Source organism: Podarcis filfolensis, assembly GCF_964270895.1.
Source record: "Podarcis filfolensis genome assembly, chromosome: 11".
NCBI lineage: Eukaryota > Metazoa > Chordata > Lepidosauria > Squamata > Lacertidae > Podarcis > Podarcis filfolensis.
In genome coordinates, this window is record NC_139613.1 from 60,809,106 (window position 1) to 60,836,662 (window position 27,557).

General features: G+C 42.2%; 1 protein-coding gene across 1 annotated transcript; it reads right to left on the reverse strand.

Moving 5' to 3' along the window:
- On the reverse strand, positions 1-27,481 carry LOC310745009 (uncharacterized protein C9orf85 homolog; the record flags this gene model as incomplete). The annotated part of the gene is made up of 4 exons (XM_083577206.1): positions 1-362; positions 3,706-3,819; positions 5,206-5,312; positions 27,284-27,481. 4 exons carry the CDS (start codon positions 27,479-27,481, stop codon positions 191-193), a joined length of 591 nt encoding a protein of 196 aa, XP_083433332.1. The 3' UTR covers positions 1-190.
- Positions 27,482-27,557: the final 76 nt, after the last annotated feature.

Genomic DNA, 27,557 nt, shown 5'->3' on the forward strand with positions numbered 1-27,557 from the left:
CATTTTTAAAGAAAAGTTTATTAAATGGTAGTATTCTCTACCAAATTTTAAGAAAATGCAGGCATAAGGTTTGTGCTAACCATTCCAGATACCATGAACCTTAAACTGCAAAAGTGTCCAATAATAAGCAATCTCCTGGCTGGAAATGGAATTTGTACCCAAACTCTTCTCCCTTGAGAGATAATTAGACTCAGGTCCTTTCAGGCTTTAAGTTTATAATTTTCTTCACCAGTAAATCCAGATCTTCATCTTCCTCGCCACTTAAGTCCAATTCATGGCTTTCCTCAAATTCAACATTTCTGTTTCTTGTTTGATCGTTTTTGGAAGGTTCATGCTCAGTGTTCTCTAGACTTGTCTGAATCCTATGACAAAATACACAAAGTATCATTTCTCCAGCTTTCATCCCTGAATTTTGAAACTGGGATGTGATGCAGGAGGAGAAGAGACTTTTCATACAAATATTTCATACAAATATTTTTATTTACTTACGTATTTAATTACTTACTTACTTACTTACTTACTTACTTACTTACTTACTTAATATACCGCCCTATACCCGCAGGTCTCAGGGCAGTTCACAGAATAAAATCAAAATATAAAACCACAAAATACAATATCAAAATAAAAACAACCACCACCCAATAACCTTCCTCCCTTAAAAAAAAACACATTTTGATATCAGCCAAATCAACCAAAGGCCTGATTAAAATGGAACGTTTTTGCCTGGCACCTAAAGGTGTACAACGAAGGCGCCAGGCGAACCTCCCTGGTAAGAGCTTTCCACAGACGGGGAGCCACTGCAGAGAAGGCCCATTCTCATGCTGCCACCCTCTGGACCTCTTGAGGAAGCAGCACACAAAGGAGGGCCTCGGAAGATGATCTCAGGATCCGGGTAGGGTCATATGGCATAGATTAGGGCAGGCATGTCCAACTTGGAGTAGCCTGTGGTCTACGATCCACTATAAAAACTGGCAGTGATCTACCACCCAGGGATGGGTGCAGGGTGGGTGGGTGCGCACCGCCGGCTGCTTCTCCTGAGGAGGCAGGGATGGGTGGGCACTGACTGTTTCCCGAGGGGACAGAGATGGGTAGAGGCTGGGCGGGCACTGGCTGCTTCCCCTGAGGGGGCAGGGCTGGGTACAGGGTGGGTGGGCGCTGGCTGCTTCGCCCAGTGCCAGATGCTCCCCCCGCCCTTGTCAAAGGGAGCCGTGCAGGCGATCCTGATCCCGCCTCCCCCCTCAAAGCAGATGGGCTGCAGAGCTCTGGGCGATGCTTCTCCTCTCCCCCACCCCCCAACCAGCACTCTCTCTCTCTCTCTCTCTCTCTCTCACACACACACAGCATGCCTTTCCGTCTGCATGCGCCTCCGCCCTCTTCCTCCTCCCGCCGGCTTCTCCTTCTGCCTTTGTTGTGCACGTGCATCTTTCACGCCCAGCTCCCGCTGCCTTTCTGGCTGGTGAGGAGCCTCCTGTGCTCTGGCTGCCTCGGCCCGCGATCGACCAAGATCAACCCTGCAATTGACCAGTCAACTGCGGTCAACAGGTCCGACATGTCTGATCCGGGGCAACCATGAGGGTAATGCAACCTCAACCCGTCAGTCATGCTGGCCAGAACAGCACAGTAATGCTTCGTGGGAAGCAAGGAGAAACTGCTGGTGTGGGGTAATAAAGAGAGCTGTTCTGCTCTACATAGCCTAACCTAGGTCCGGTTTCTCTTTTCTGTTGAATCTATTAACTATGAAGCATCATTTGAGACTTTATCTGTCTCCGGATCGCAGTACCTCAAGGACCACCTCTCCCCATGGGAACCAACCTGCAAGAGATGTGGAGGGTGGCAACACGAGAACTTTTCTGTGGTGGCTCCCCACTTGTGGAATGCTCTCCCTGGTGAGGCACATTTCTCTTTTCCCAGGTCTTTGGCTAATTAAACAATCTATGGCTTTTTAATCTGGGGGGAGGTAACTGTTTTTGTTTGTTACTATGTTATTCATTTGGGGTTTTTATACTGTTAATTGTTCTGTGATCCTTGGCAGAAGGGCAGCAGAAAAATTTACTAAATGAAATAAAGAAATAAAATTTTGTTTAGTGTTCGCATGTGGGCAACAGTTTTAATCATAGGCAGTTGACCAAAATGGGAAGGTATTTTTTTGTTATTAAAAAAAATTGAGCTGTGCTCTCATATGCCATTAAAGGAGAGTGCCCACAATTCACATAGCATATCACTGAATACCAGTATCTCCTCCTGGTTTATTTTTTAATGCCTAGGTAAGTGCTGACCCTGCTGTAATATTACTGGAAACAATTAGCCTCCAGATCTGGAAGCATTTAAGAACATAGGAGTTCCTGAAATGACCCAGATATTATGTGTTTGAGTGAGAGAGAAGAGATTGCTCACTACAAGTGAGGTCAGCATCCAGGTAGTTATCAGTCATATAACCAATTTCTGTAAAAATGCTATAGATATGCTAGTTAGGAAGAAAACAGCATTTTTCCATTGTTGTCTGACTGTTGCAAAATTGATGCATATCAGAACAACTATATTGAAAAAACTCATAGCATGTTTTAAAAGCTATTGTGCTAAAAATCAACATTTGGTGAGGTGCTTAAAAATGATTTCCACAAGCAGCTCAATTAGGTTAACTCTGGTAGTTCCAGCCTAGTCATGTATATAAATAGATGCAGCCAAGGTGTGAGCATTTGCATTACTAATGGAACTCCTTTATGTAACCAAACTCGTACAGTTTCATCAATGTGCCCCATTTTGTTGTAGCAAATTACTGGAAAAGGGAAGGGTCCAAGCCTGTGGTTAAGATGGCAAACCTAGGCATCCTCATGTGGAAGCACTGAAGTTGATGACTCCTCCTCTCCCACAACCATCATTCCATCAGGATACAAAGACCTAGGAAGCAAGGCCACTCGGTTGGCTCTATTAAGAGACCAGACTCCTCTGGTTCCCTCACTCTCTTCAGTTTCCATTCATGCTGGTTATTATGAGACTTTGGTGACTTCAATAACTGGTGCCTGACTTGGTTAGTTTTCCTCTTCCTTCCTCTTCCCGCCTTTTGGATTGAAAGCCCTAGGGGAGGGGATGCCTTGTTCATTACTGATCTTTTGTACATTGCTCTTGGCGCCTACAGGGGTGAAGAGCAGGGTAAAGATGCTTTAAATACTAAATTTTGTGTCATCATTACTGAAAAGCTGAAGAGGAGGCGGCGTAAGAGGCCACACTTCGTTCTCCAACCAGCACTGCAACACATCTGCCCAAAGAGAGATGGAGATGCTTCACATGCAGGAACAGCATTTGCACGGCACAAGGAGACCGTGCCAAAAGACACAAGAGCTGCATTTTGGCCGTGATAAACAAGACACATGGAGCATGGCAGATGCTTGCGTTTCCTTCCCCTTCCATCTCACATTCAAAGCTACTCCAAGACCAGTTACACACATCAAATCTAAGGTATAGATCACGAAATAAGCAGGGCTGGACAATTTAACTTTCACTGCCACTGTGAGGAGGAACCTGATACTTCCTCCCAGCTCTGGAGCTTGGTCCAAGCCTGGATTCTGATGTGGCTTTGAACTTGCTCCTGCCTGCCCATTAGGCAAGGAAGGTCCAGGCATCAGAATGTTTCTGGCTAGACACCAAAGTTTGCCAACACCTGTGTGAAATAAATTGGGATACACAAATGTTAAGTGAAATGCTTACGGAATCACAATTTCTTCTTTCTTTCCACATTTAGCACATAGCTCTAATTCATGAGCACACAGTTTGCAGATGATGTGGTAAGAATCCTTTACAGTCTTCTTCAGACATTTGACACTATTAAAAGGAATACAAAAGTTGAATTAAAATGGTTAACCAGACTGTTTGTTACAAAAGATTGCTGCATATCTTTCAAATTTCAGATAGCCGAGTAAGAGAGATGTTTGAATGATTTTCAGAAGCTTTGAAATCCTGTGAGAATGAGAGGGTTTTGCTTGTTTCTTTCTTCTTCATTTTGCAATATGTAATACCTCCTTTCTTCCCAAAGGGTTAGAGAAGGTTCCCCTCTCCTGCATTACATTCTACATCCCTGGCACAAGGCTTCTTGGAAGCAGATTTTCCAGCTGCGCATATTCCCCAGACGCACAAAATGTTAAAAAGACAAACCAACACAAAGAACACGTTGCTTGTTGCTTATACCCTGTATCAGTGGCAGTTTCTTCAGGAGTCAGTAGTTCTCACCTTCTCTACAGTAAGGTAACAGTCCAGTATAAATCCCAACTCAGTGACACTGAGCAAGGGCCACTGGCTTACTCTGAAAGTTATCAGATTCTGCTACTTCATCAAACTTGGGCCACCAAAACATAGCCCTGACTTCTAAACATAAAATTGCCTTGTACGTCCCAATGAGTTTGGCAGGACTCACTCCTATGGAAGTGTACATAAGAAAGCAGCCTGAGTCACAAAGGTCGTTTCAAACACACCCTTTCCTCCTCGCAATAGAGACTTTGAGTGATACAACACTTTCAAAAACAAAGGCAAGCCCAAAGATTGTTTATAACTGCAAGGCGTTCCTCTGTATGAATCACCTAGTGTTGCAAAGGTATTACTCCTTCTGAGAAGCAAATGACACACTGAGCAAAAAACACAAGTCACAAAGCCCAGATTTTTGTTTTGTATTAATGAAAAGCAGACAGGCTTGATTGTAAGTGAATGGAAAGGGAGTGCTGAAATCTCTCCCTCTCAAAACGGTTTCCTCCCCATGCAGGGTCCTGCATACCCTATCATTGCCCTGCTCAAAACTGCAGACTCCTGAGGCTGCTTCTCATTTAAAAATAATACACTGAAGCTTATTTACATGCATGCCTGCATACATCATTTGTCTCTGAATGTATGGAAGAGCAACTAATGATTATTCAAGCAATGGAGGTCTAAGATAGTTCAAAGTCCACTGAAGACTATTCACCTAGATTAACTTTAAGGAAGTGTTCCATAGCTCCAATTTAATGACAGTCTTTACTTTGCATGGCTTTTGTATCAACATTTCTTCAGCATGCCTCATTACTCACAAATTTATTTCATGAAATCACAAGACTGTGGCTGTGTCACACCTTGGGTCATCTTGACATCTGAATACAGTCAAGTACCTTCAGTACATACTGGTCTGCACTGAGCACATGTAATAACAGCAAAGTAGTAAGCTATGGAACAATATTTACTCACCATTTTTTAGGTTGCGTTAGTGGCTTGTATTTGTTGAATTTTACACGCCATTCCAGGACTTCCTTACAATGCTGACATAGCCCTTCATGGATTTTTGCATTGATTTTCTAAAAGGAATATGAAGAGTTTGCATTTGCTTAGTTGAACTTGAAATACAAAATCTCACAAATCAGTGACAACTTCATTATTTCTAGTTTTGAAAACTTTAAGAAACCATATGCGATGTAATGTGTATGATCTATGAAAAGCTGTTCAAAATTTTGTCAGCATTAGTTACACTGTTTTCTGGATTGCTTGAGGAAAGGCACATGCTATGATTTTTATGGAAAGAATGAACCAATCTACCGTATTTTTCCCTCTATAACACGCAGATTTTTTCTCCTAAAAAGTAAGGGGAAATGTCTGTGCGTGTTATTGAGCGAATGTGTGGTCCCTGGAGCTGACAGGCGCGAGTGAAGGCAAAAATCAGGCAAATATCAAATCGTCCGGAGAAGGGAAGCCTTGAAAAGAGGAAGCTGCTGCTTTCCTGCATTCTGCCTCAGGGTCTTACTGCCCACCCTCTTCTGTTTCCTTACTGTATTTGCTCAAACGGAACAAAGAGCAGAGAAAACCCCTCCCCTCCAGGCAAGCAGAGGGGAAAGCAGAGCGTCCTTCCTTCTAATTCCTCTCCGTGCGTCTAGGGACTCGCAGGCAACATGCAGGTGGGAGGGGGAGAGAGAGAGAGAGAGCTGGCTGGCTGGCTTGGGTGGGTGGCTGGGGGGAATTTTTGCCTTCCTTTCCTCCCTCCGGTAAAACCCCTCTCCTGCATTCTTAGCCAGCTGCTTCTCCGCACACCCCTCTCGTGCTCCTTGTCCCTTCTATGTTTTTCCTTCCCTCCCCACTTAAAACGTGGTTCCAATCACGGATCCACATGGATCCTCAGGATCTTTGCATTGAGTCACCCCAAATTCACCATCAGATCACATAGCAATGATCTGATGCAAAAACAGGGCTGCAATGGTGCAAAAACGTGGTTACAAAGCACGGATCCACATGGATCCTCAGGATCTTTGCATTGGGCTACCCCAAATTCACCATCAAATCACATAGCAATGATCTGATGCAAAAACAGGGCTGCAATGGTGCAAAAACGTGGTTACAAAGCATGGATCCACATGGATCCTCAGGATCTTTGCATTGGGCTACCCCAAAGTCACCGTCAAATCACACGTCTGTGGCCGCAGCATGAAGCACAAAAATGATACAGCCACTGTTTCATTCAGATTTTTTTTTTCTTGTTTTCCTCCTCTAAAAACTATGTGCGTGTTATGGTCAGGTGCGTGTTATCGAGCGAAAAATACGGTACTTATTGTTTGACTGCAGACTTAGTTGGGGACATTCAAAAAAGCTTTCTGGATTGCAGCCAAAAGCCTTAGAAATACCTGGTGAGATTTCTCACGTCACCCTTTTAACCAAACACACAGTTCCATATTAAACAGCTTTTGGAAATCCCATCAGCTGTGAGTCAGACACATGTTGTCAGACACAGACAGCTGAAGAAAAGAACTAGCAATATTATACCACCACCAAGGGCTCCAAATAAAAATCACAACCATTCTCTGCTTGGCCTCCATCACTGCAAGGCAGGGAGTTGCAAGGATGAAGGGAAGCATTTGCAAATGTTCTCTCCAATCAGTCAAAATTAACACTGCTAGCAACTTTCTTATTAGAGATGTTTACAGTAGTGTTAAGCATCATGTATTAGCATGTGAACATCACCATGCTAGGCTAGTTTGACACTCTGGCCAAACATCAGTGCATAGTAAATTTCCCCTTGTACCTACTGAGAGAGAGAGGTGACTCAGCTATTCCAACAGTGAGCGGGAAGCTACTCATCCTACTATCGCAACATTATCTCCGCAAGAACTCGACTCCTTGTTGACTAATCAGATTTAACTACATAAGAAGAGCCTAATGCATCATGCCAATGGCTCATATATTCCAGTATCCTGTTCTCACAATGGCCAACCAGATGCATGTGGGAAATCTGCAAGCAGGATTTGAGCACAAGAGCAGACTTAGGGTTGCCACCTGTATAACACAGGATTGTCCTGTATTTCAATGTAAAATTCAATGTAAAATCCATTGTGTGTGTGTGCGTGTGCATCCAGAGATGCAATCCAGTTAGGTTGCAATAGATTGTAATGGGTTGCTTTCAAGTCACTTCAGCACCAGAATTTTTTTAAAAACTGTCCCCCAACCGCACCGCCCTGCCCTGTCCTGTATTTTGCCAGAACAAAGGTGGGAAGCCTAAGCTCACTCGTCTCCTGTGACTTCTAGCAACTGGTATTCAGATGCATTGCTGATGTAGTGGTTAAGAGCGGTAGTCTCGTAATCTGGGGAACCGGGTTCGCTTCTCTGCTCCTCCACATGCAGCTGCTGGGTGACCTTGGGCTAGTCACACTTCTCTGAAGTCTCTCAGCCCCACTCACCCCACAGAGTGTTTGTTGTGGGGGAGGAAGGGAAAGGAGAACGTTAGCCGCTTTGAGACTCCCTAGGGTAGTGATAAAGCGGGATATCAAATCCAAACTCTTCTTCTTCCTCCAGCTGTGGAGGCACATCATAGTAAGCTCCTCCGTGAATTTGTCTGATCATATAGTCCTGCCGCCTGTGGGTGCTGTGTGAAGAAGTATTTATTTTTATCTTCCCTCAACCTTCCAACATTCAGTTTAATTGGATGTCCATGAGTTGTACTTTTAGAGATGGATAAAAACTCTTCCCTATCCACTTTTCCATGCCATGGATAATTTTATAAACTTCTCTAATGTCACCTTATACACAGATTCAGAATTCAAAATGGCCATAACAGATTGGAGAACTGGGCCCAAAGTAAGTTTCAATAGGTACAAACAATAGGAGTCAAACTTACAAGAAAGAAGATTCCGACTAAACATCAGGAAGAACTTTCGGACAGTAAGAGCTGTTTGACAGTGGACCGGACTCCCTCAGGACCTTGTGAGCTCTCCTTCCTTAGAGGTTTTTATGCAGAGGTTGGATAGCCATCTGTAAGGGGGTTGTGCTAGATGACCCTTGGGGTCCCTTTCTAACTCAACACAATTCTGATTCTATGAACATTTGTTTTTGTTTTTTTAAATAATTTTTATTAACTGGCCAATCACATCACATTAAATCACATCACATAAATTCCAAATTACAAAGCCAAATTTTTAAATTTTGTTGGGGGAACCCATACTTCAAGATCCAAAGGGGGATTCAGATCATCTTCTTATTACTGCGTTAATGTCCAAATCAGTCCCAATCAGTCCAAACAAAATTCATAATTCTATCCAGTCTTATCTTGGTGTTTCCACATCATATCTTGTTCATATAATTTCTATTTTTCCTTTACAATCTCTTCTGTTAGTCTCCTTAAGCCGATAAGCAAAATAATAATCCTGTGTGGATTTCCCGTTCCTCCACTAAGTCCAGATGGTTTCCATATATCTCCTTCGTAGATAGCATCGCTCTTTCCATCATGAATTTGGCATTTGTCGCTCTTAAGTCCCACCGAGGAGTTGATCCACGATATGTAAACAACTCTATTTCTCTCTTTCTCCTCCCAGACCCAAGAGCTCCAACAATGCCTCCCAAAATGGCGACGGCATTTTTAACTGCGTCATTCCAAAACTCTTAGCTTTCCAGCTTCATCTTGAAACATTGCTTTGGTTCGAAAGTTTATCTCCACACAGCCTTAAATCCACAGCTTAAGTCCTTAGTTTCTGACTCATTAGGGGAGGGGATTCTTGTTAAATCACATAAGGAAAAGGAAGGCAGGTTTTTTTCCCCCTCCCCCCTCAGTCATACCGTATCTTGACGTATCTTCTCATATTTTATTCTTGTCTTGTTATCAGAGATCTCTTCTGTCAGCAGTCTTTACTCCCCTTTTTCCTTGAAGCATGTGCAATTTATCTCGTCCAAATTGTTTCTTTTGAAGATGCTTGCAACTAGCGGCGCGAATCAGGGACGGCGTCCAGGAGTGCCGGAATCCCACAGGAGGGCTTTGTGCCTAGTGCCCCCACCCCCACAAATTCGGGGGTGGTATAGGGCACAGCAGGCAAGGGCCGTCCCCCCCCCACAATCCTGGGGGGGTTAAGGAGGCTAATTACCCCCATCATAGCCTCCAAATTACCTCGTGTGGGTCGGAGAGATTTTATTGTCAGCCATCTTCCGATGCGCCACCTAGTGGCCCCCCCCTGATTCTATGAACATTTGGGAATCACATGTGCAGCTGATGGTCCCAAACTGCCAAGCGAAGACTCTGATGAGTATTAAGATTGCCTTTGCTGATGTATTGCAGAAACAACAGTGAAAATTATATTTCATTAGGTACATGCACAATTCCTTTAGCCCCTTATAAGCATATTCTTTCTTGTATTTATCCTGTCCTCGGACCGTTAGGACAGCGTGGAGTTAAGACTGGCACTATGCTCTCAAGTTTATTTTTCACAGCCATAAGAACCAGAAACACAGTTTAAGAAACAAAGCAACAACTACCGGTAAATGTGAAAGCTGAGCTTTCACAATTATGAATTCCACATCTGCTACGGTTACCCAAATGATATTCACTACAATACAGCAGATCAGGAGAAAGTAAAGTAAAATAAATAAATAGATAAATAAATAAGAAAAAGTCAATGAAAAATAACTGCTTTAGAATGCAAACAGTTTTGTTTCTGTTTGTAAGGGTGGTTTAAATTGCCTGTATTCATCCCATTAAAGTTTCTTCATGGAAACAGTGTAAGCACTGAGAAAACTAAGATGACTCAGACTTCAAGGTCAAGTGTTGGCAGGAAAAACAAAGCAATTTTTTAAAAGAAAAAAATGCTTTGCATATTACAAATGTATACGGTTAAAATTACAAACAAGTCATATCACAGAAAACACAAAGCAAAGAAGAATTTGCAGGGGCATGATAATAGCATCAGTAGAGATATAATGTGGAAAATAGCTTTTTTTTTTTTTTTTTACAAAGGCAAAAGAAAAACTTGGATAAGCCCAGTTCAAAAGCTAAGGTTGTAAGGCTTGGAGTGGGAAAGATTAACTGTAAGCTAATTTATTGCAAAGGGCATTGTGGCAATCATGATGGGTACAAAGATTTTAGACTACAAGAGGAAAAGAGAAGTTAGCTTTTAAGTCATTTAATTCACACTTCCTGAATATATTAGCGAGAATTGTGAGGTTTTTATAAGGCACTTAGCTAATTTTAACTGCACAATCCAAAGAAAGATGCTACACAATAAAAACTGTCTAATTCCTTCCTACAAGAAGCCTTCAGTATTTTGTTATATGGTTGTTTCAACTGAACTAATTACAATCCAACAGATATATTTATGTGATTGCAATCACAATTTGTTATAACAAAATGTAATTTTAAAAAATATGAATTGTCAACATTCTGAGGATCGTAGTCTATAAATTTGAGAATTCTACAATGGTCCCCATCACTTGATTCAAATGTTGTCACTATGTATTATTACATATTAAGAAAAGATAAAAACGCTATTCAGTTTGTTAATGGTTCAGAAACTTGAAGGCAGAAGGTAAATGTGGAAAGACTAGAAGCAGGGACCCAAAAATGAGATGCTTAAGGGACACTTGACTAAATGGCATTCTCCTGAAGAAACAGAGGAGAATTGTAATGTCAGCATTTTTGTTGCATTGTTGTCACAGCTCGTGAGAAATGGGAAAAGGGCTGTGCTACCACAAAGCGTGCTGGTAGTCACATTACAGCCTTCAACTTATGCAAGACAATAGAATCAGAAATATTTATTTACCTGATCTACTTAGTGACATTTGCTTGTCTAGCCTTCCAAGTTCTATTATCAAACAAGAATTACAGCGGTAACTCAACTACTGAAGAGCCACTGTATTGCACTGTATGGCTTACAGTCATACCTCGGGTTACAGACGCTTCAGGTTCTGTTTCTTCGGGTTGCGGACAGCCGAAACCCGGAAGTACCGGAATGGGTTTATTCCGGGTTTCGTTGGTCACGCATGCGCAGAAGCACTAAATTGCGCTTTGCACATGTGCAGACGCGCCAAATCGCAACCCGCGCATGCGCCAACATGCTGCTGTGGGTTGCGGACGCTGCGGGTTGCGAATGTGCACTCCGCACAGATCACGTTCGCAACCCGAGCGTCCACTGTACAGGGAAATGATACATATAGTGGTACCTCTGGTTACATACTTAATTCGTTCTGGAGGTCCGTTCTTAACCTGAAACTGTTCTTAACCTGAGGTACCACTTTAGCTAATGGGGCCTCCTGCTGCCGCTGCGCCGCCAGAGCACGATTTCTGTTCTCATCCTGAAGCAAAGTTCTTAACCCAAGGTACTATTTCTGGGTTAGCAGCGTCTGTAACCCAAGGTACCACTGTAGTGAAATGAAAAAGGTGTTTAAAATAACATTCGTAAAAAACCCAGAAGATTTTCTCTTGGGAATTACAGGGACAGAACTACCTAAACTGTACAGAAACTTATTCATGTATGTGACTACAGAAGTAAGAATGTTACTTGCCCCAAAATGGAAAGTAGTAGTATTCCCAACAAAGGAAGAATGGATACAAAAACTTATGGAATATGTAGAAATGGCGAAACTTACTGGAAGAATAAGAAATCAAGATAACCTTTTTATAAAGGAATGGAAATGGTTTATTGAGTATTTAGATAAATTGTAAACAGATAAAAACATTGTTAGGATTATTGTAATAGCCTATAGTTTCATAAGAGTATATATTTAAAGAAGATGAATAAATGACCAAATTAAGTTAATTTGGATACGCAAAAGATATTAAAAATAAATTTAAGGAATCGCAGAAAGGGGGAAGGAAGTCAAGTTTTGAAATGTCAAAATGATTGTAAAATCAGTGAAATGTATAAATCTGAAAAGTAAAAATGACTTTTTAAAAAGAAAGAATGGCAGGGATAGGAAAAGGCTGATTTCCAGTTTCCACAGGCTGGAATTATACAGGTGGGAGCTGGCTGCTTTGTATCTTATATTTCTCTCTGTTGCTTTTTTGCACTGAAAACATGGCATTTCAAGTGGGCAGGAATTAAAGTATCACTGAGAAGTTTAACAACATCCTCTTGCTTTTTAATTGTTTCGGTAGTATGTGGGCTATACCATTAGTTTTGGCTAACAGGTTTTTACATCTAGATACAGATCTCTGAAAAGAAACATCATATAATCATAGAATCATAGAGTTGGAAGAGACCACAAGGGCCGTCGAGTCCAACCCCCTGCCAAGCAGGAAACACCATCAGAGCACTCCTGACATATGGTTGTCAAGCCTCTGCTTAAAGACCTCCAAAGAAGGAGACTCCACCACACTCCTTGGCAGCAAACTCCACTGTCAAACAGCTCTTACTGTCAGGAAGTTCTTCCTAATGTTTAGGTGGAATCTTCTTTCTTGTAGTTTGGATCCATTGCTCCGTGTCCGCTTCTCTGGAGCAGCAGAAAACAACCTTTCTCCCTCCTCTATGTGACATCCTTTTATATATTTGAACATGGCTATTATATCACCCCTTAACCTCCTCTTCTCCAGGCTAAACATGCCCAGCTCCCTTAGCCGTTCCTCATAAGGCATCGTTTCCAGGCCTTTGACCATTTCGGTTGCCCTCCTCTGGACACGTTCCAGTTTGTCAGTGTCCTTCTTGAACTGTGGTGCCCAGAACTGGACACAGTACTCCAGGTGAGGTCTGACCAGAGCAGAATACAGTGGCACTATTACTTCCCTTGATCTAGATGCTATGCTCCTATTGATGCAGCCCAGAATTGCATTGGCTTTTTTAGCTGCCGCGTCACACTGTTGGCTCATGTCAAGTTTGTGGTCAACCAAGACTCCTAGATCTTTTTCACATGTACTGCTCTCAAGCCAGGTGTCACCCATCTTGTATTTGTGCCTCTCATTTTTTTTGCCCAAGTGCAATACTTTACATTTCTCCCTGTTAAAATTCATCTTGTTTGTTTTGGCCCAGTTCTCTAATCTGTCAAGGTCATTTTGAAGTGTGATCCTGTCCTCTGGGGTGTTAGCCACCCCTCCCAGTTTGGTGTCATCTGCAAATTTGATCAGGATGCCCTTGAGTCCATCATCCAAGTCGTTAATAAAGATGTTGAATAAGACCGGGCCCAAGACAGAACCCTGTGGCACCCCACTAGTCACTCTTCTCCAGGATGAAGAGGAACCATTGATGAGCAACCTTTGGGTTCGGTCAGTCAGCCAGTTACAAACCCACTGAGTGGTAGCATAGTCAAGACCGCATTTTACCAGCTTCTTTACAAGAATATCATGGGGCACCTTGTCAAATGCCTTGCTGAAATCAAGGTAGGCTACATCCACTGTGTTCCCTTCATCTACCAGGCTTGTAATTCTGTCAAAAAACGAGATCAGGTTAGTCTGACATGACTTATTTTTCAGAAATCCATGCTGACTATTGGTGATCACAGCATTCCTTTCTAGGTGCTCACAGACTTGTTTGCTTAATGATCTGCTCCAGAATCTTCCCTGGTATTGATGTCAGACTGACTGGGCGGTAATTATTTGGGTCCTCTCTTTTCCCCTTTTTGAAAATAGGGACAACATTTGCCCTCCTCCAGTCTGCCGGGACTTCGCCTGTTCTCCAGGAATTCTCAAAGATGACTGCCAGTGGTTCTGAGATCACATCTGCCAGTTCTTTTAATACTCTTGGATGCAGTTCATCTGGCCCTGGAGACTTGAATACATCTAAACTAGCCAAGTATTCTTGTACTATCTCCTTAGTTATTCTGGGCTGTGTTTCCTCTGCTGAATCATTTGCTCCAAATTCTTCAGGTCGGGCATTGCTTTATCGGAGAAGACTGAGGCAAAGAAGGCATTGAGGAGTTCAGCCCTTTCTGTGTCCCCTGTTTGCATTTCACCATCTTCTCCTCTGAGTGACCCCACTGTTTCTTTGTTCTTCCTTTTGCTACGAACATACCCATAAAAGCCTTTTTTGTTGCTTTTAACCTCTCTAGCAAGCCTGAGTTCATTCTGTGCTTTAGCTTTTCTGACTTTGTGTCTACACGTGCTGGCTTGAATTCCTCTCAAGAGGCATTGAAGTTGTAGCATACAAATGTCAACAACAGAAATCAATATCTTGGACTTTTGTGAAGGGAGAACATTTATCTCTGGATCCTCAACAAAAGCAGCAGCAAATTTTAGCAACAAATGCCAGAACCACAATGTTCAAGCTGGTAAATAAGGAAAGTACAACTGTGCAAATTCTACCTTCAGATGGAGGATGAATGACACCTTGTTTAGAGATCAAGAGGTTACCAAGAAGGCCCAAAAAACCTTGAGAGACTATTTTGAAATAAATTTGAACACCACCATCGAAAAAAGAGTAATCTGGGATGCAAGCAAAGCAGTTATGAGGGGGTATGAGACAAAGGACATTTGAATCGGCTAATAAATGTGGGAAATTGTTAGCCTGGCAAATGAAAAAAAGACAAAAGCTTAACACCATTACCAACTTGGAAGTGGAAGGAAAGAATATTCAGAATCCAGTGGAAATTAGAAAATGCTTCCAGAGGTACTTTAAACAGTTATATACACAAGGGCCACAGAAAGAGTTTGATATAGACCAATTTCTAAAAACAAATGGATTACAAAAAATCTCAAGAAAATAAGCTAATGCTGAACTATAAAATAACAGAACAGGAGGTGGAAGGTGCCATCCAGAATATGCAGTTGGGCAAATCTCCAGGGCCGGATGGCTTAACCTCAAAATATTATAGATCCTTGAAGGATTGGATAATTCAACCACTAAAGGAGGTTTGTAATAAAATCTTGGAGGGGGGGAAAGCGCCAGAGTCGTGGAAGGAAGCCTATATTACGCTTATACCGAAAACTGAGTCTGAAAAGACACAACTTAAGAACTACCGCCCCATATCCCTGCTCAATGTGGATTACAAAATATTTGCTGATATTTTGGCTAAAAGATTAAAAAAAGTATTAGTGGAAGAGATACATAAAGACCAAGCTGGCTTTCTCCCAGGTAGACACTTGTCTGACAACACGAGGAATATAATTAACATTTTGGAGAAGTTGCAAGTGAACATTAATACTAAAGCAGTCTTAATTTTTGTAGATGCGGAGAAAGCCTGATAATATTTCTTGGAGTTTCATGAAGAAAAATCTTCAGGGGATGGGGGTTGGTCAAGGGTTTGAAAATGGTATAAGTGCAATTTACTCAGAACAAAAGGCTAAACTAATAGTTAACAACGTGGTGACAGAGGAATTTAAGATAGAGAAAGGGACACGACAAGGCTGCCCAATTTCCCCATTGCTTTTTATTTCGGTCCTGGAGGTTTTGCTAAATATGATCAGAAGGGACCGTTTGATTAAAGGTATACAGGTCGGAGCCAAACAGTACAAATTGAAAGCTTTTGCAGATGACTTAGTATTGACGTTACAGGAGCCAGAATCTAGTACTAAAAGAGTATTAGAATTGATTCAAGAATTTGGTCATGTGGCAGGATTTAAGTTGAACAAGTTAAAAACTAAAGTTCTTGAGAAAAACTTAACACCGTTTAAGAGAGGTTTCAGAAGGAGACAGGTTTAACATTGGTTAAGAAAGTAAAATACCTGGGGGTTAATATGACTGCTAAGAACTTAAACCTATTTAAAGACAATTATGAGAAATGTTGGTCAGAAGTGAAAAAGGACTTAGAAATATGGTCAAACTTGAAGCTTTCCTTGTTGGGTCGAATTGCTGCTATAAAGATGAATGTATTGCCAAGAATGTTATTTTTGTTTCAATCATTGCAAATTTTGGACAAAATGGATTGTTTCAAGAAGTGGCAGAGAGACATTTCTAGATTTGTCTGGCAGGGCAAGAAGCCCAGAATAAAATTTAAAATACTAACTGATGTAAAGGAAAGAGGTGGGTTTGCCCTGCCAGACCTTAAACTCTATTATGAATCAGCAGCATTTTGCTGGCTGAAAGAATGGCTGCTTCTTGAGAACACAGACATTTTGGATTTAGAAGGCTTTAATAATGTTTTTGGGTGGCATGCATATTTGTGGTATGACAAGGTCAAAGCACACAAAGCATTTAAAAACCATATTGTCAGGAAAGCATTGTTTAATGTCTGGATAAGATATACTTACTTGAAAATAAAACCCCAAGGTGGTTGTCACCGATGGAAGCAAAGGCTCAGAAAAAGCTCAATATGGAGGCCAAATGGCCGAAATATTGGGAAATTTTGGAACAAGAAGGAGACAAATTGAAATTGCAGAGTTTTGAGAAATTAAAAGATAAAGTGTGAGACTGGCTTCACTATTATCAAATAAGGGAGGCTTATAATTTGGACAAAAAAATTGGCTTCCAGGTGGAAAAATCAAAATTGGAAACAGAACTGTTAGATCCCAAAACAAAGATACTTTCAAGAATGTATAACTTGCTGTTAAAATGGAACACTCAGGATGAAACGGTTAAATCTGCTATGATTAAATGGGCACAAGATGTTGGACATAACATAATGTTTGCTGACTGGGAACAGTTGTGGACCACAGGTATGAAATTTACGGCATGTAATGCCCTAAGAGAGAATATTGTGAAAATGATATACAGGTGGTACATGACACCAGTCAAGCTTGCAAAAATCTATCATTTGCCCGATAATAAATGTTGGAAATGTAAAGAAAATGAAGGTACATTCTTTCACCTTTGGTGGACGTGCCCAAAGATTAAGGCTTTCTGGGAGATGATCTATAATGAAATGAAAAAGGTATTTAAATATACCTTCCTGAAGAAACCAGAGGCCTTTCTCCTGGGCATAGTCGGCCAATTGGTGCCAAAGAAGGATAGAACTTTCTTCATGTATGCTACAACAGCAGCAAGAATACTCATTGCAAAGTATTGGAAGACACAAGATTTACCCACCCTGGAAGAGTGGCAGATGAAGGTGATGGACTATATGGAACTGGCGGAAATGACTGGCAGAATCCGAGACCAGGGAGAAGAGTCGGTGGAAGAAGATTGGAAGAAATTCAAAGACTATTTGCAGAAATATTGTAAAATTAATGAATGTTAAAATGATGCTGGATTGAAATTAAGCGGCCTTAGCAACAAGGTTAATAAGAAAATGTAAAAATGGATTGATAACGGATGAAAATATATAGTTATAATATGTTGAGATATAGAGTTAAGATAAATGAAAGAGGGTAAGGATTTGCTGAACTAACTATGTGAACGGGAATACAAAAAAGGGAGGTGTGAGGAGGCCAGGGAAATAAGCAAACGAAATTCAAGATATGAAAAAATTGATTTGTTTTTAATTTTTTCTATTTACTTTTTCTGTATTTTGTATCTTTTTTCTTTATGTATTTGTGTATTTTTTGTATTTTTCTTCTTTTTTTCTCTTGCTTTTTTTTTATTCGGTATTTTTCTGCTCTTTGTAAAACTTCAATAAATATCTTATAAAAAAAAACAAATTCTAGCTGCTGAGATGTGGAGTACACCTTGGGTACGAAATGAATGGTATCCTAGTTGCTTGGGAATGCCCTTTTTCATATGCACACAGCCAGGATCCTTCTAGTGCCTATGTTAAAAAAAGAACTTTCTTAAGTCTCAACTGAAAAATTGGGAAGGACAGTGACCAAAGATAACTCTCCTTGTTTAGATGTTATTTTTAGGTACCGTATTTTTCGCCCCATAGGACGCACCGGCCCATAGGACGCACGTTGTTTTTTGGGGGGGAAATAAAGAAAAAAAAATTATTTCCCCCCCAGGTGCGGGGCTGGGGCGGGGGAAGCCCGAGCTTCCCCCCGACGCCAGCCCCCAGAACAGGCTGCTATCCGCTAGCCGTGGGAGAGCCGCGGGACTTCGCGCGGCTCTCCCACGGCTAGCGGAACGCTGCGCGAAGCCCGAAGCTTGGGGCGTGCTGAGCTCAGCGTGCCCCAAGCTTCTGGGTGATGGCAAGGTCTCCGCTAGCCGTGGGAGAGCTGTGTCTCCCATGGCTAGTGGATAGCTTCCTGAAACCTGGAGAGCGAGAGGGGTCGGTGCGCACCGACCCCCCTCGCTCTCCAGGCTTCAGCGAAAGCCTGCATTCACCCCATAGGACGCACACACATTTCCCCTTCATTTTTGGAGGGGAAAAAGTGTGTCCTATAGGGCGAAAAATACGGTAGCTGGGCAGACTGTGGAATTTGTGTAGCAGAAGGTAAGCCATATTGCATCAAGCACTGAGTCTATATAACCAGACACAATAAAGTCATCTCAGATTACTAAAGGAAACTGAAAAATAATGCAGCAATGCCACCAGCAAAATTCAACAGCAGATCTATCTTCCTCTTCTCTGCAGCATTCCAACCAAGGTGCTCCAATATAAAGTACTTCAATGGTGACTTTGAAACTACAACTAATCCAGAACTGGTGACTGGGAGCACCTACCAGGACCATATAACACCAGTCCTAAAAGATCTTCACTGGCTCCCAGTACGTTTCCGAGCGCAATTCAAAGTGTTGGTGCTGACCTTTAAAGCCCTAAACAGCCTCGGCCCAGTATACCTGAAGGAGCGTCTCCACCCTCATCATTCAGCCCAGACACTGAGATCCAGAGCAGAGGGTGTTCTGGTAGTTCCCTCGCTGCAAGAAGTGAGGTTATAGGGAACCAACCAGATGGGCGGGGTATAAATAATGATTTGTTGCTGTTGTCCCTATGGAACACCCTCCCTTCAGATGTCAAGGAAATAAACAACTATCTGACTTTTAGAAGACATCTGAAGGCAGCCCTGTATCGGGAAGCTTTTAATGTTTGATGTTTTAGTATGTTCTGCTATATGCTGTGAGCCACCCAGTGTGGCTGTGGAAACCCAGTCAGATGGGTGGCATTTTCCTTTTTTAAAAAAAAAAAAAAATTATTCGTTTTCAAGCATATTATCGTACATACCACAAAATTTCACATCTTATACAATCTTTTTGGACTTCCATCAACACCTCTAATGATCCCCCATTTTTATTATTTCTTCTGCATTTCTTTATATTCATATTGCCTTTAATTATCTTGACTAACATCTTCCTTTTTGTCCAATTATGCAATAATTCAGATTATTCACCTCACAAAACTTCTTGCAAACCTACAAATGTAATCTGATCATCACAATTACTTTTCAAATAGTCCGTAAATTTACACCAATCTTCTGTGAATCTCTGGTCCTGCTGGTTTCAAATTCTTCCTGTTAATTTGTCTAATTCTGCATACTCCATCAATTTCATCCTCCAATCTTCTTTCATCGGTAATTCTTCTTGCTTCCATTTTTGTGCTAACAATATTCTTGCTGCCGTCATTGCATATAAAAACAGCTTACAGTCTTTTCTATTTATATCATCTCCTACAATGCCCAGTAAAAATGCTTCTGGTTTCTTAATAAATGTATATCTCAACATTTTTTCCATCTCATTATATATCATTTCCCAGAAGTTTTTCACCTTTTTACATTCCCACCACATATGATAAAATGTTCCTTCTTTTTCTTTACATTTCCAACATTTATTGCTTACCTTATACATTTTAGCCAATTTAGAGGTGTAATATACCATCTATACATCATTTTCATCACATTTTCTTTTAAAGCATTGCATGCAGAAAATTTTAAACCTTCCTTCCATAATTTTTCCCAATTGTTCAGCTGTATATTATACCCAATATCTTTAGCCCAATGAATCATAACAGACTTTACCTCCTCATCCTTCAAATGCCAATCAAGCAGCAATTTATACATTTTAGACAAAATTTTATATTTATTACTTAATATCTCAACTTCAAACTTTGATTTATTTTCATCAAATCCTTTTACTTTAAAATCCTGTTTAAACATTTCATTAACCTGACGATAGTGTAGCCAATCGTTTACATATTCTTTGACTTCCTCATATGGTTTCAACTTCCATTTACTAGATGGATGGCATTTTCCAGCTGCACTGGCTCCCGGTGGAGTACAGGGTCAGATTTAAGGTGCTGCGTTTGACCTTTAAAGCCCTTCACGGCCTAGGACCCTCATACCAATGGGACCGCCTCTCCCGGTATGCCCCACGGAAGACCTTAAGGTCCATATATAGCAACACCCTAGTGGTCCCGGGCCCTAAGGAAGTTAGATTAGCCTCAACCAGAGCCAGGGCCTTTTCAGAGTTGTTCTGCCTGGCCTTTGGCTTGGAGTCAATTGATTCCCTCCCCCTCGTTCCTTTTTCCTTTCTCCTCCTGTGATGAGGCTGCATTTTAATGTTTCAATGTTTCAATGTTGTGTTTAATCTTCTTTTTAAGTTGTATTCATTCAACTTGTTTTTATTATTGCTTGTTAGCCGCCCTGAGCTGGGGAGGGCAGGGTATAAATAAAATTTATTAATTATTATTATTGTTGTTGTTGTTGTAATAAAATCATCATCATCAAGGTTGTGGATTATTATTATTGTAATAAAATCATCATCATCAAGGTTGTGGAAGTTGTTTCAACTACAGCTATTAGTAAGCTTCATTCTTTTTTAAAAAGATGCATATCCCCTTTTGTAGGGCATATGTTAAAGACAGCAGGACAAGCCATAAATTCCCCGGTTTTAACAAGATTGCCAGTCTTCTGAATAGACATGTAAGCAGAACACTATGAGAAATAGTTTTAAAATTCACAGCTAGCTTCTACTTACTCTTCCTCACATTTCTGGTTTGTATTCATTAGTATGCAAAAGCAAACAAATGAAAAGATACCGTATTTTGTATTCCTGAGAGCATTCTGGCATCTTTAACCATTTTAATAGTTTGGGGAGGCACCAGGCAAACTTCAAAACTGTTCTAGGCTTCAGCACTGAAAGAAAACTTGATGTTGCTAAGCAATGCCCTTTTTGAGGGGGGAGGGGGGAGAGCTTTCCTTCCAAATACTTTGCTATTCCATTAAGGGAGTATGACATCACAACTGGAAAGGGAAATGTTTCAACGATAAAGGCAGCCCAGAAATGTTAATGTACTTGGAACGCAAGCAGGCATGGCCAGAAGTGCTCTGTCTGAGCAGCTCTGAGAGGAGTGCAGACATTTCCCAAGGGCTACTTAAAGTCATTCATTACCTATAGCTTGTCAAACAGGAATCTATGATAAAGCAAAAGGATCATTATTTTAATGGTAATGAAGCATGAAATACTGTAATTATGAAACCGAGGCACAACACCCACTTCCTGTTTGACCTACGCTTCCTATTCTAGACTTCTCTCTCTCTCTCTCTCTCTCTCTCTCTCTCTCTCTCTCTCTAGCAATCACTGGATACATGTATTGCTTTACATTAATAAGGAAGTATGTTTAATTTTCTTTTTAAAAATCAGCAGTATGTTTTTCTTTCTGTAACTCTTCCGTTTATGCTAAGGCTATTCTAAATCTTTATATTTGTAAATTATAGGAAGAGTAGAACTTCACCTTCCACTTTCTTTTAAAAAAAAACCACACACAGAGACACAAAGACAGGAAGATGGATGAAAATGTACAGATTTATTGCAGTTAACACTACAAGTCTGAGAAAGAATATATATTTGAAGATCACACATCATTTCAGACAAGGACTACAATCTCTAGACTCTAGGACAGTGTTTTCCCCTTTGAGAGCCTTGTCTTCCTGGTGTAACACTTCTCTGGGGGTAGTTTTAATAATACTATTTTATCCTTGAATTGTTTTCTTTAGCTAAAAAACTAGGGGAAATTACTGAGTGTACCATCTGAAACCCTTTCAAATGGTACCACACTGTGGAATGGCATTCTTTTATTTCACACACAGCGAATACTGTAAGACACTTTTCAGACAAGTATCATCACAAACTTGGTATATCCTGCAATTCACTTGAATGTCATACATAATCCTGGTACTTTTTTTCTTATGTTAACCCTGCTGTGTTCCTTATATTACCTTACTTACTTACTGCTATATTCATATTCCATACTAGCGGCTGCCATTCACACCACATCTTGCCCTGCATGTGGCCAACCCCTTTCCCTTTTACATGCATGCGTGACCAAGGCAGACAATGCCTAGTACCTAAAGGATGACAAAGATAGTACTAGGTGGGTATGTCTAGGGAGGGTGTCCTACAATTTGGGAAACACCACAGAAAAGGTTCTTTCTCCAGTAGTCACCAGCATAACCTCTGAAGAAGTCATAATGCTCTTGTAAGCCAATGCAGCTTTCAGAAAAGTAGAACCAAAATTCTAAGGTCAGGTGCAAAGGTAGGGATGAAGACAAAAAGTACTGAACACCTGAATGGGGCTATTTTAGAAGCACTTGATTCTCGGCCCCCCCCCATGCCATGCATGTGCCCAGCAAAGACCAAACCCGGTCTATCTGCACAGCAGAAGTGATGGATATGGAGCCATGCCAAACACCTGCTCTAATCACATAAGATGAAGTCAGCATAGCTTCTTCTATGCCACAATCCTCCTTATTTGGGCCATTTCTCTTGTACTTCAAGTTTGGTGCCAGCATGTCAAGCCTGGAATGAAAGATGTTCCTGAGCAGATGCAGCCAGGGCCACTGAAGAGCCTGCCTGCTGTACTGTTCTCATGCCCTGCTTTGTGCAGTAGTGCTGAAAAGTGAAAGTGACTCAAGTCTCAGCAGAGCTCAACTGCAGGATAAACAAGAACTGTAAAGGATTAGTAGGTAAGATATGTGCACATGATAAGACACATGCTTATTAAGCATACAGTAAGTCATATGACAAAAGCGGTTTCTTACCTGATGACATCTGCAATAGAACATCTCAGTTTATGAGTACAAACAGAAAACTGCCTTGTTCTTTTTTTTAAAGCAATACTATAGTTCAGGGTTAATGTTAAACTTGCCTCATGGCTACATTTTTGCTTTCAAGAAAGCCAGGTGTACAGCATTAAAACTCAAATTCAAAAGGGGAGTGTACTAAAAGAGGAAACACTAAGATACTGTGCACTGGTGCTCTATCAGTCATGGAATCATAGCAAGAAACTGAGGCATACGCAGAAAAGAGAACTTGGTTGTATTCATATATTTTAACATGTCCCCTCTCACCACTGTAACACAAATCCATTATATGTTCTTTTGGATTATTCGAATAGTGAAGTACAGGCGCAATATTCTATTTTAGTTGGAAAACTAAAAACAGAAGCAAAAATAAATAAAAATTAATTACAACCAAATGGCTTATACCAGGGGTCAGCAAACTAAGGTCCGTGGGCTGGACAAGGTCCGAGGGGCTCTTTAATACAGCCTGAGGACCCTGCTGCCCGCCTGGGCAGTCCCCACACTAAATTGGCATGGCGCAGCGACGCCTCACTGCATGGGGACTAACTTCCGCGACAGGCACACAGGCAGCTTTGGATTGGCTCCAGGAAGTTCCCACAGCCAATCCAAAGCCACGGATGCCTCTGGGCAGGTGGCGACGGTGGCCAATCCGAAGCTGCGCCGGGTTTCCTCAGCGCGCGGGTGGCAAGGCTTCAGATTGGCCAGCATCACGGCCATGGGCAGAGAGGCTGGCGGGTGTGTCGCAGGGCTTCGGCCAGAGCTTGGAACGCCTGCTGACCCCACGCCGGGTGCCCGGGAAAGCTCTCCCAGAAACAAGAGGCACCACCACCATCGTCGGGTCCCAACCACTGCCGGAGGAGATAGGAAAGCAGGAGGAGGGGCTGGGGGAGAGAGAGCAGCCCCCCTCCATCCGTGTGTGTGCACATGCATGTGTGTGTGGTCCGGCCCGCCAGAAGATTTGAGGGACAGTAAGCTGGCCTGCTGGTAGAAAAGTTTCCTGATCCCTGGCATACACCAATTAATACCCAGTGAAAGAGTAGCAGTGATGATGCCCAAATTTACAGAATTTATATGGTTAAGTAATGGTAAAAGAGAAGACAGCCATTTGAAATGCTTTAGTCTCCCTATGCTATACTAGATTCAGTATGTAGCCATGTTGGTCTGACACAGTCGAAATAAAAATTAAAAAATTGTCTAGTAGCACCTTATATACCAGGCACGCGGGTGGCGCTATGGGTTAAACCACAGAGCCTAGGACTTGCCGATCAGAAGGTCGGCGGTTCGAATCCCCGCGACGGGGTGAGCTCCCGTTGCTTGGTCCCTGCTCCTGCCAACCTAGCAGTTCGAAAGCACGTCAAGTGCAAGTAGATAAATAGGTACTGCTCCAACGGGAAGGTAAACGGCGTTTCTGTGCACTGCTCTGGTTCGCCAGAAGCGGCTAAGTGATGCTGGCCACATGACCTGGAAGCTGTACACCGGCTCCCTCGGCCAATAAAGCGAGATGAGCACTGCAACCCCAGAGTTGGCCACGACTGGACCTAATGGTCAGGGGTCCCTTTACCTTATAGACCAGCTAAGTTTGTTCTGGTATAATGCACAGGAAAGCATGAACAAACTTAGTCTATAAGGTGTTACTAGACACTTTTTTACTTTTTTATTTTTATTTATACTATACTAGTTATATAAAGCCCCCCCCCCCATGGAATTGTTCAGAGCTTTATGCTCTGCAGAAATAAATGAAAAATACTTTTAACATGTTTTAAAATCTGCTCCATCTGTGGCCTTTGCGCACGCATGCGCGCACACCCACACACCCCGTGTTTCAACTTTAGTTAAATATCAATGGTGTTCTTTCTTCTTTATTTGAGATATGTAGATTGGATTGCATCCAACAAAGGTGCCCATTAGCACCAGGTGTTCCACCTGCACAAACAGGACCTCCTCTTCCTCTCCTTTATCCCAATTTATATTTTCACCTCCGGCTAAAACACTCCACGTTTCTCGTTAAATGTCAATGCCTGAAACTGACCTTTCCCGTAGCAATGTGGTTTAGGTGTGTGATCAAACTGGACTACTGCCTGCAGTGTACAAATGTTTCTCTTTCAAGCCCTGCCATTAAGGTATGCAGCTATAGACCAATGACATAATACTATCCTGCATGGAATGTCATAATACAAGAACACCCCTACAACTGCATCTATTCATGGTCAAAAACATGGTTGCCCAATAAGTGGGTGGAATCAGAGGGTGGAATCAGCAACAGACTAACACATTTCCAGAGCAGCAAATGTCAGAAAGTAGAATGTCCACCATTTATAAAGACTCTCTACATATCTTCAACATGAATGTAGAAATTATTGGGAAGCTGCCCTCATTCAATTATAGAAACAACAGTTCTATAGTAAAAAGTACTATTAAAACTGTTAAATAAAAATATTACTCATTTAATGTTTGCAGGCTTAGGCAGTTCTAAATCTTATTGAAAGCACTGGTATTAATATGAACAGTTAAAGGCCTTAGGCTACATTTCCAAGGACATATATTTCAAAGTACCGGTAAATGCCAACAGGTCACACTATCAAACAAATATAATCACAACAGGAGGATCAGTCATATTCACCACCATACACATCAGGCACACACAAAGAAAAGAGAATTCAGATGACAACAAAGCTATTTATTCAACAGTACACCCATACCACCCTGCTTGTACCTTAAGCTCTGCTTTGGAGGTTCCCTTTGTGTGCCCACCCATTACGTCAGAAAGTTGTGTGGCCATGACGGAGAGATCTTTCTTTATGGTGTTTCCACCGCTGTGGAATTCCCTTCCACTGGACCTGCACCCAATCTCTTTGCTGCAAGCTTTTTGGAAGGCCCTGAAAAATTTTCTTCAACTGGTTTTCCAGGCATGATGCCCATTCATTGGGTAAGGTTTTTTAATGTCTAGTGTTATGAATTTGGTGTGTTTTAAATATTATAGTGTTTCTATCATTTGTTTTTATTACAGTAATAATTGCTTGGGAAAATTGTTTGCTCAGAAAAGAAGCCTAAAATATTTGCATTGTTATCATCTTGCAGTATCCTGAAGTTCATTGCTCAATGAGTATTTGAGGCTATTTAGTTGAGAAAAAAGGTAAATAAAAAGAGCTTGAGACAGACGTTCATGAAATATCACATGATATTATATCACATGCATAGCAGCTTCTTGTGCCTGTAACTGGTTACTCTGATTCTGCCAACTGGGAAACTCAGGTACCAGAGACAGTAGGAATGAAATTAAACCCAGGAATTTGGGCCTGTGCTGCAGTCCCTATTGAAACTCATCCACCCAGAGGTGGCATATTGGGAGAAGCAAGGTAGAGGGCCTGACATGAATTTAACGAGAGAAGGCTTTCTCATTTCTGGCACCTTGCTTATATGCTGCCTTCCCCATTAAGGCTCACCTGGCATCAAAACAGATGCTCTTCCAGTGCAGGTAGAAACTTGATTTACCTAGGCTTTTCAGCATCTGATTATTTATATAGGCTGCTACTGGCTTTTATTTGTTCTGCCTTTATTAATTTACATTGTTTTTATTACCATTGCAAGCTAGTTTTGTTTAAACATGTAAACAAACTCAGAACTCTGCTTGTTTAAAAAATCCTCCTTGTTTTCAAAATAAAATTGGTAAGGCTCATCATTCCTTAGTCCACACCCAAACAAGAACTTCCACCTTAAACTCTGTCACAGGTGCATCTTCAGCCAGCCAACACTTCATAAGGGATGGTTACAGTGATGAGTATTTAAATTACACTTGAAAGATGCTGCTTTCTATGCATTGTGGGTCCTGCCTGACTAGAGAGATCAGTCTAATTAAGCCATGCAGAACAGGAACAGCAACCTGGGGCTGCAGTTCTGTTCACACACTGGGAAGCCAGTTCCATTGAACCCAAACATGGACAGGCCTGGATTACATTGCATTTTAAATAGTTTGTTGGAATCTGCCCAGAGTGGCTGGGAAACCCAGCCAGGGGGGCGGGGTGTAAATAAATCATTATTACATGTCAGACAATTATTAGCCACTCTTCCTACCGCGCACCTTCAGTCGCACTTTCTCAACTCATCTTCGGGGGGGGGCGCCTCTGGCCCTCGGGCTGCTGGCGGCTTCAGCTTCTGCCCTTAGGTACCCCCAGGCCCGGACCACTGGAGGGCCAGAGGCTGCCCCGGCCCCGGAGCCGGAGAGAAAGGGGCGCCTGCGGGGCTTCCGAGGGGGCCCCGAGGGAGCGGGGCGCCTACCTTGCGCCGGGCGCTGGCGTCGTGCCTGTCGTTGCGGAAGGCCTGCGCGTTCTGGTGGCGCTGCGGCCTCGTGCGCGCCACGTTCCCCCGCTGGCAGCTCATCCTCCGGCCCGGAAGTGACGCTGGCCGGCTTCCGCCGCTCGGCCCCCCGCGACGCCGAATGGGCCGCGCGCCGCAGTGTCTCCTGAGCGCCCGCATTGGCCCGGGGACGCCGGCGCGAGGCCGCGGATTGGCTGCGCCCGCGCAGAGCCCGCCCTCCCCTCGGCATCCCGGA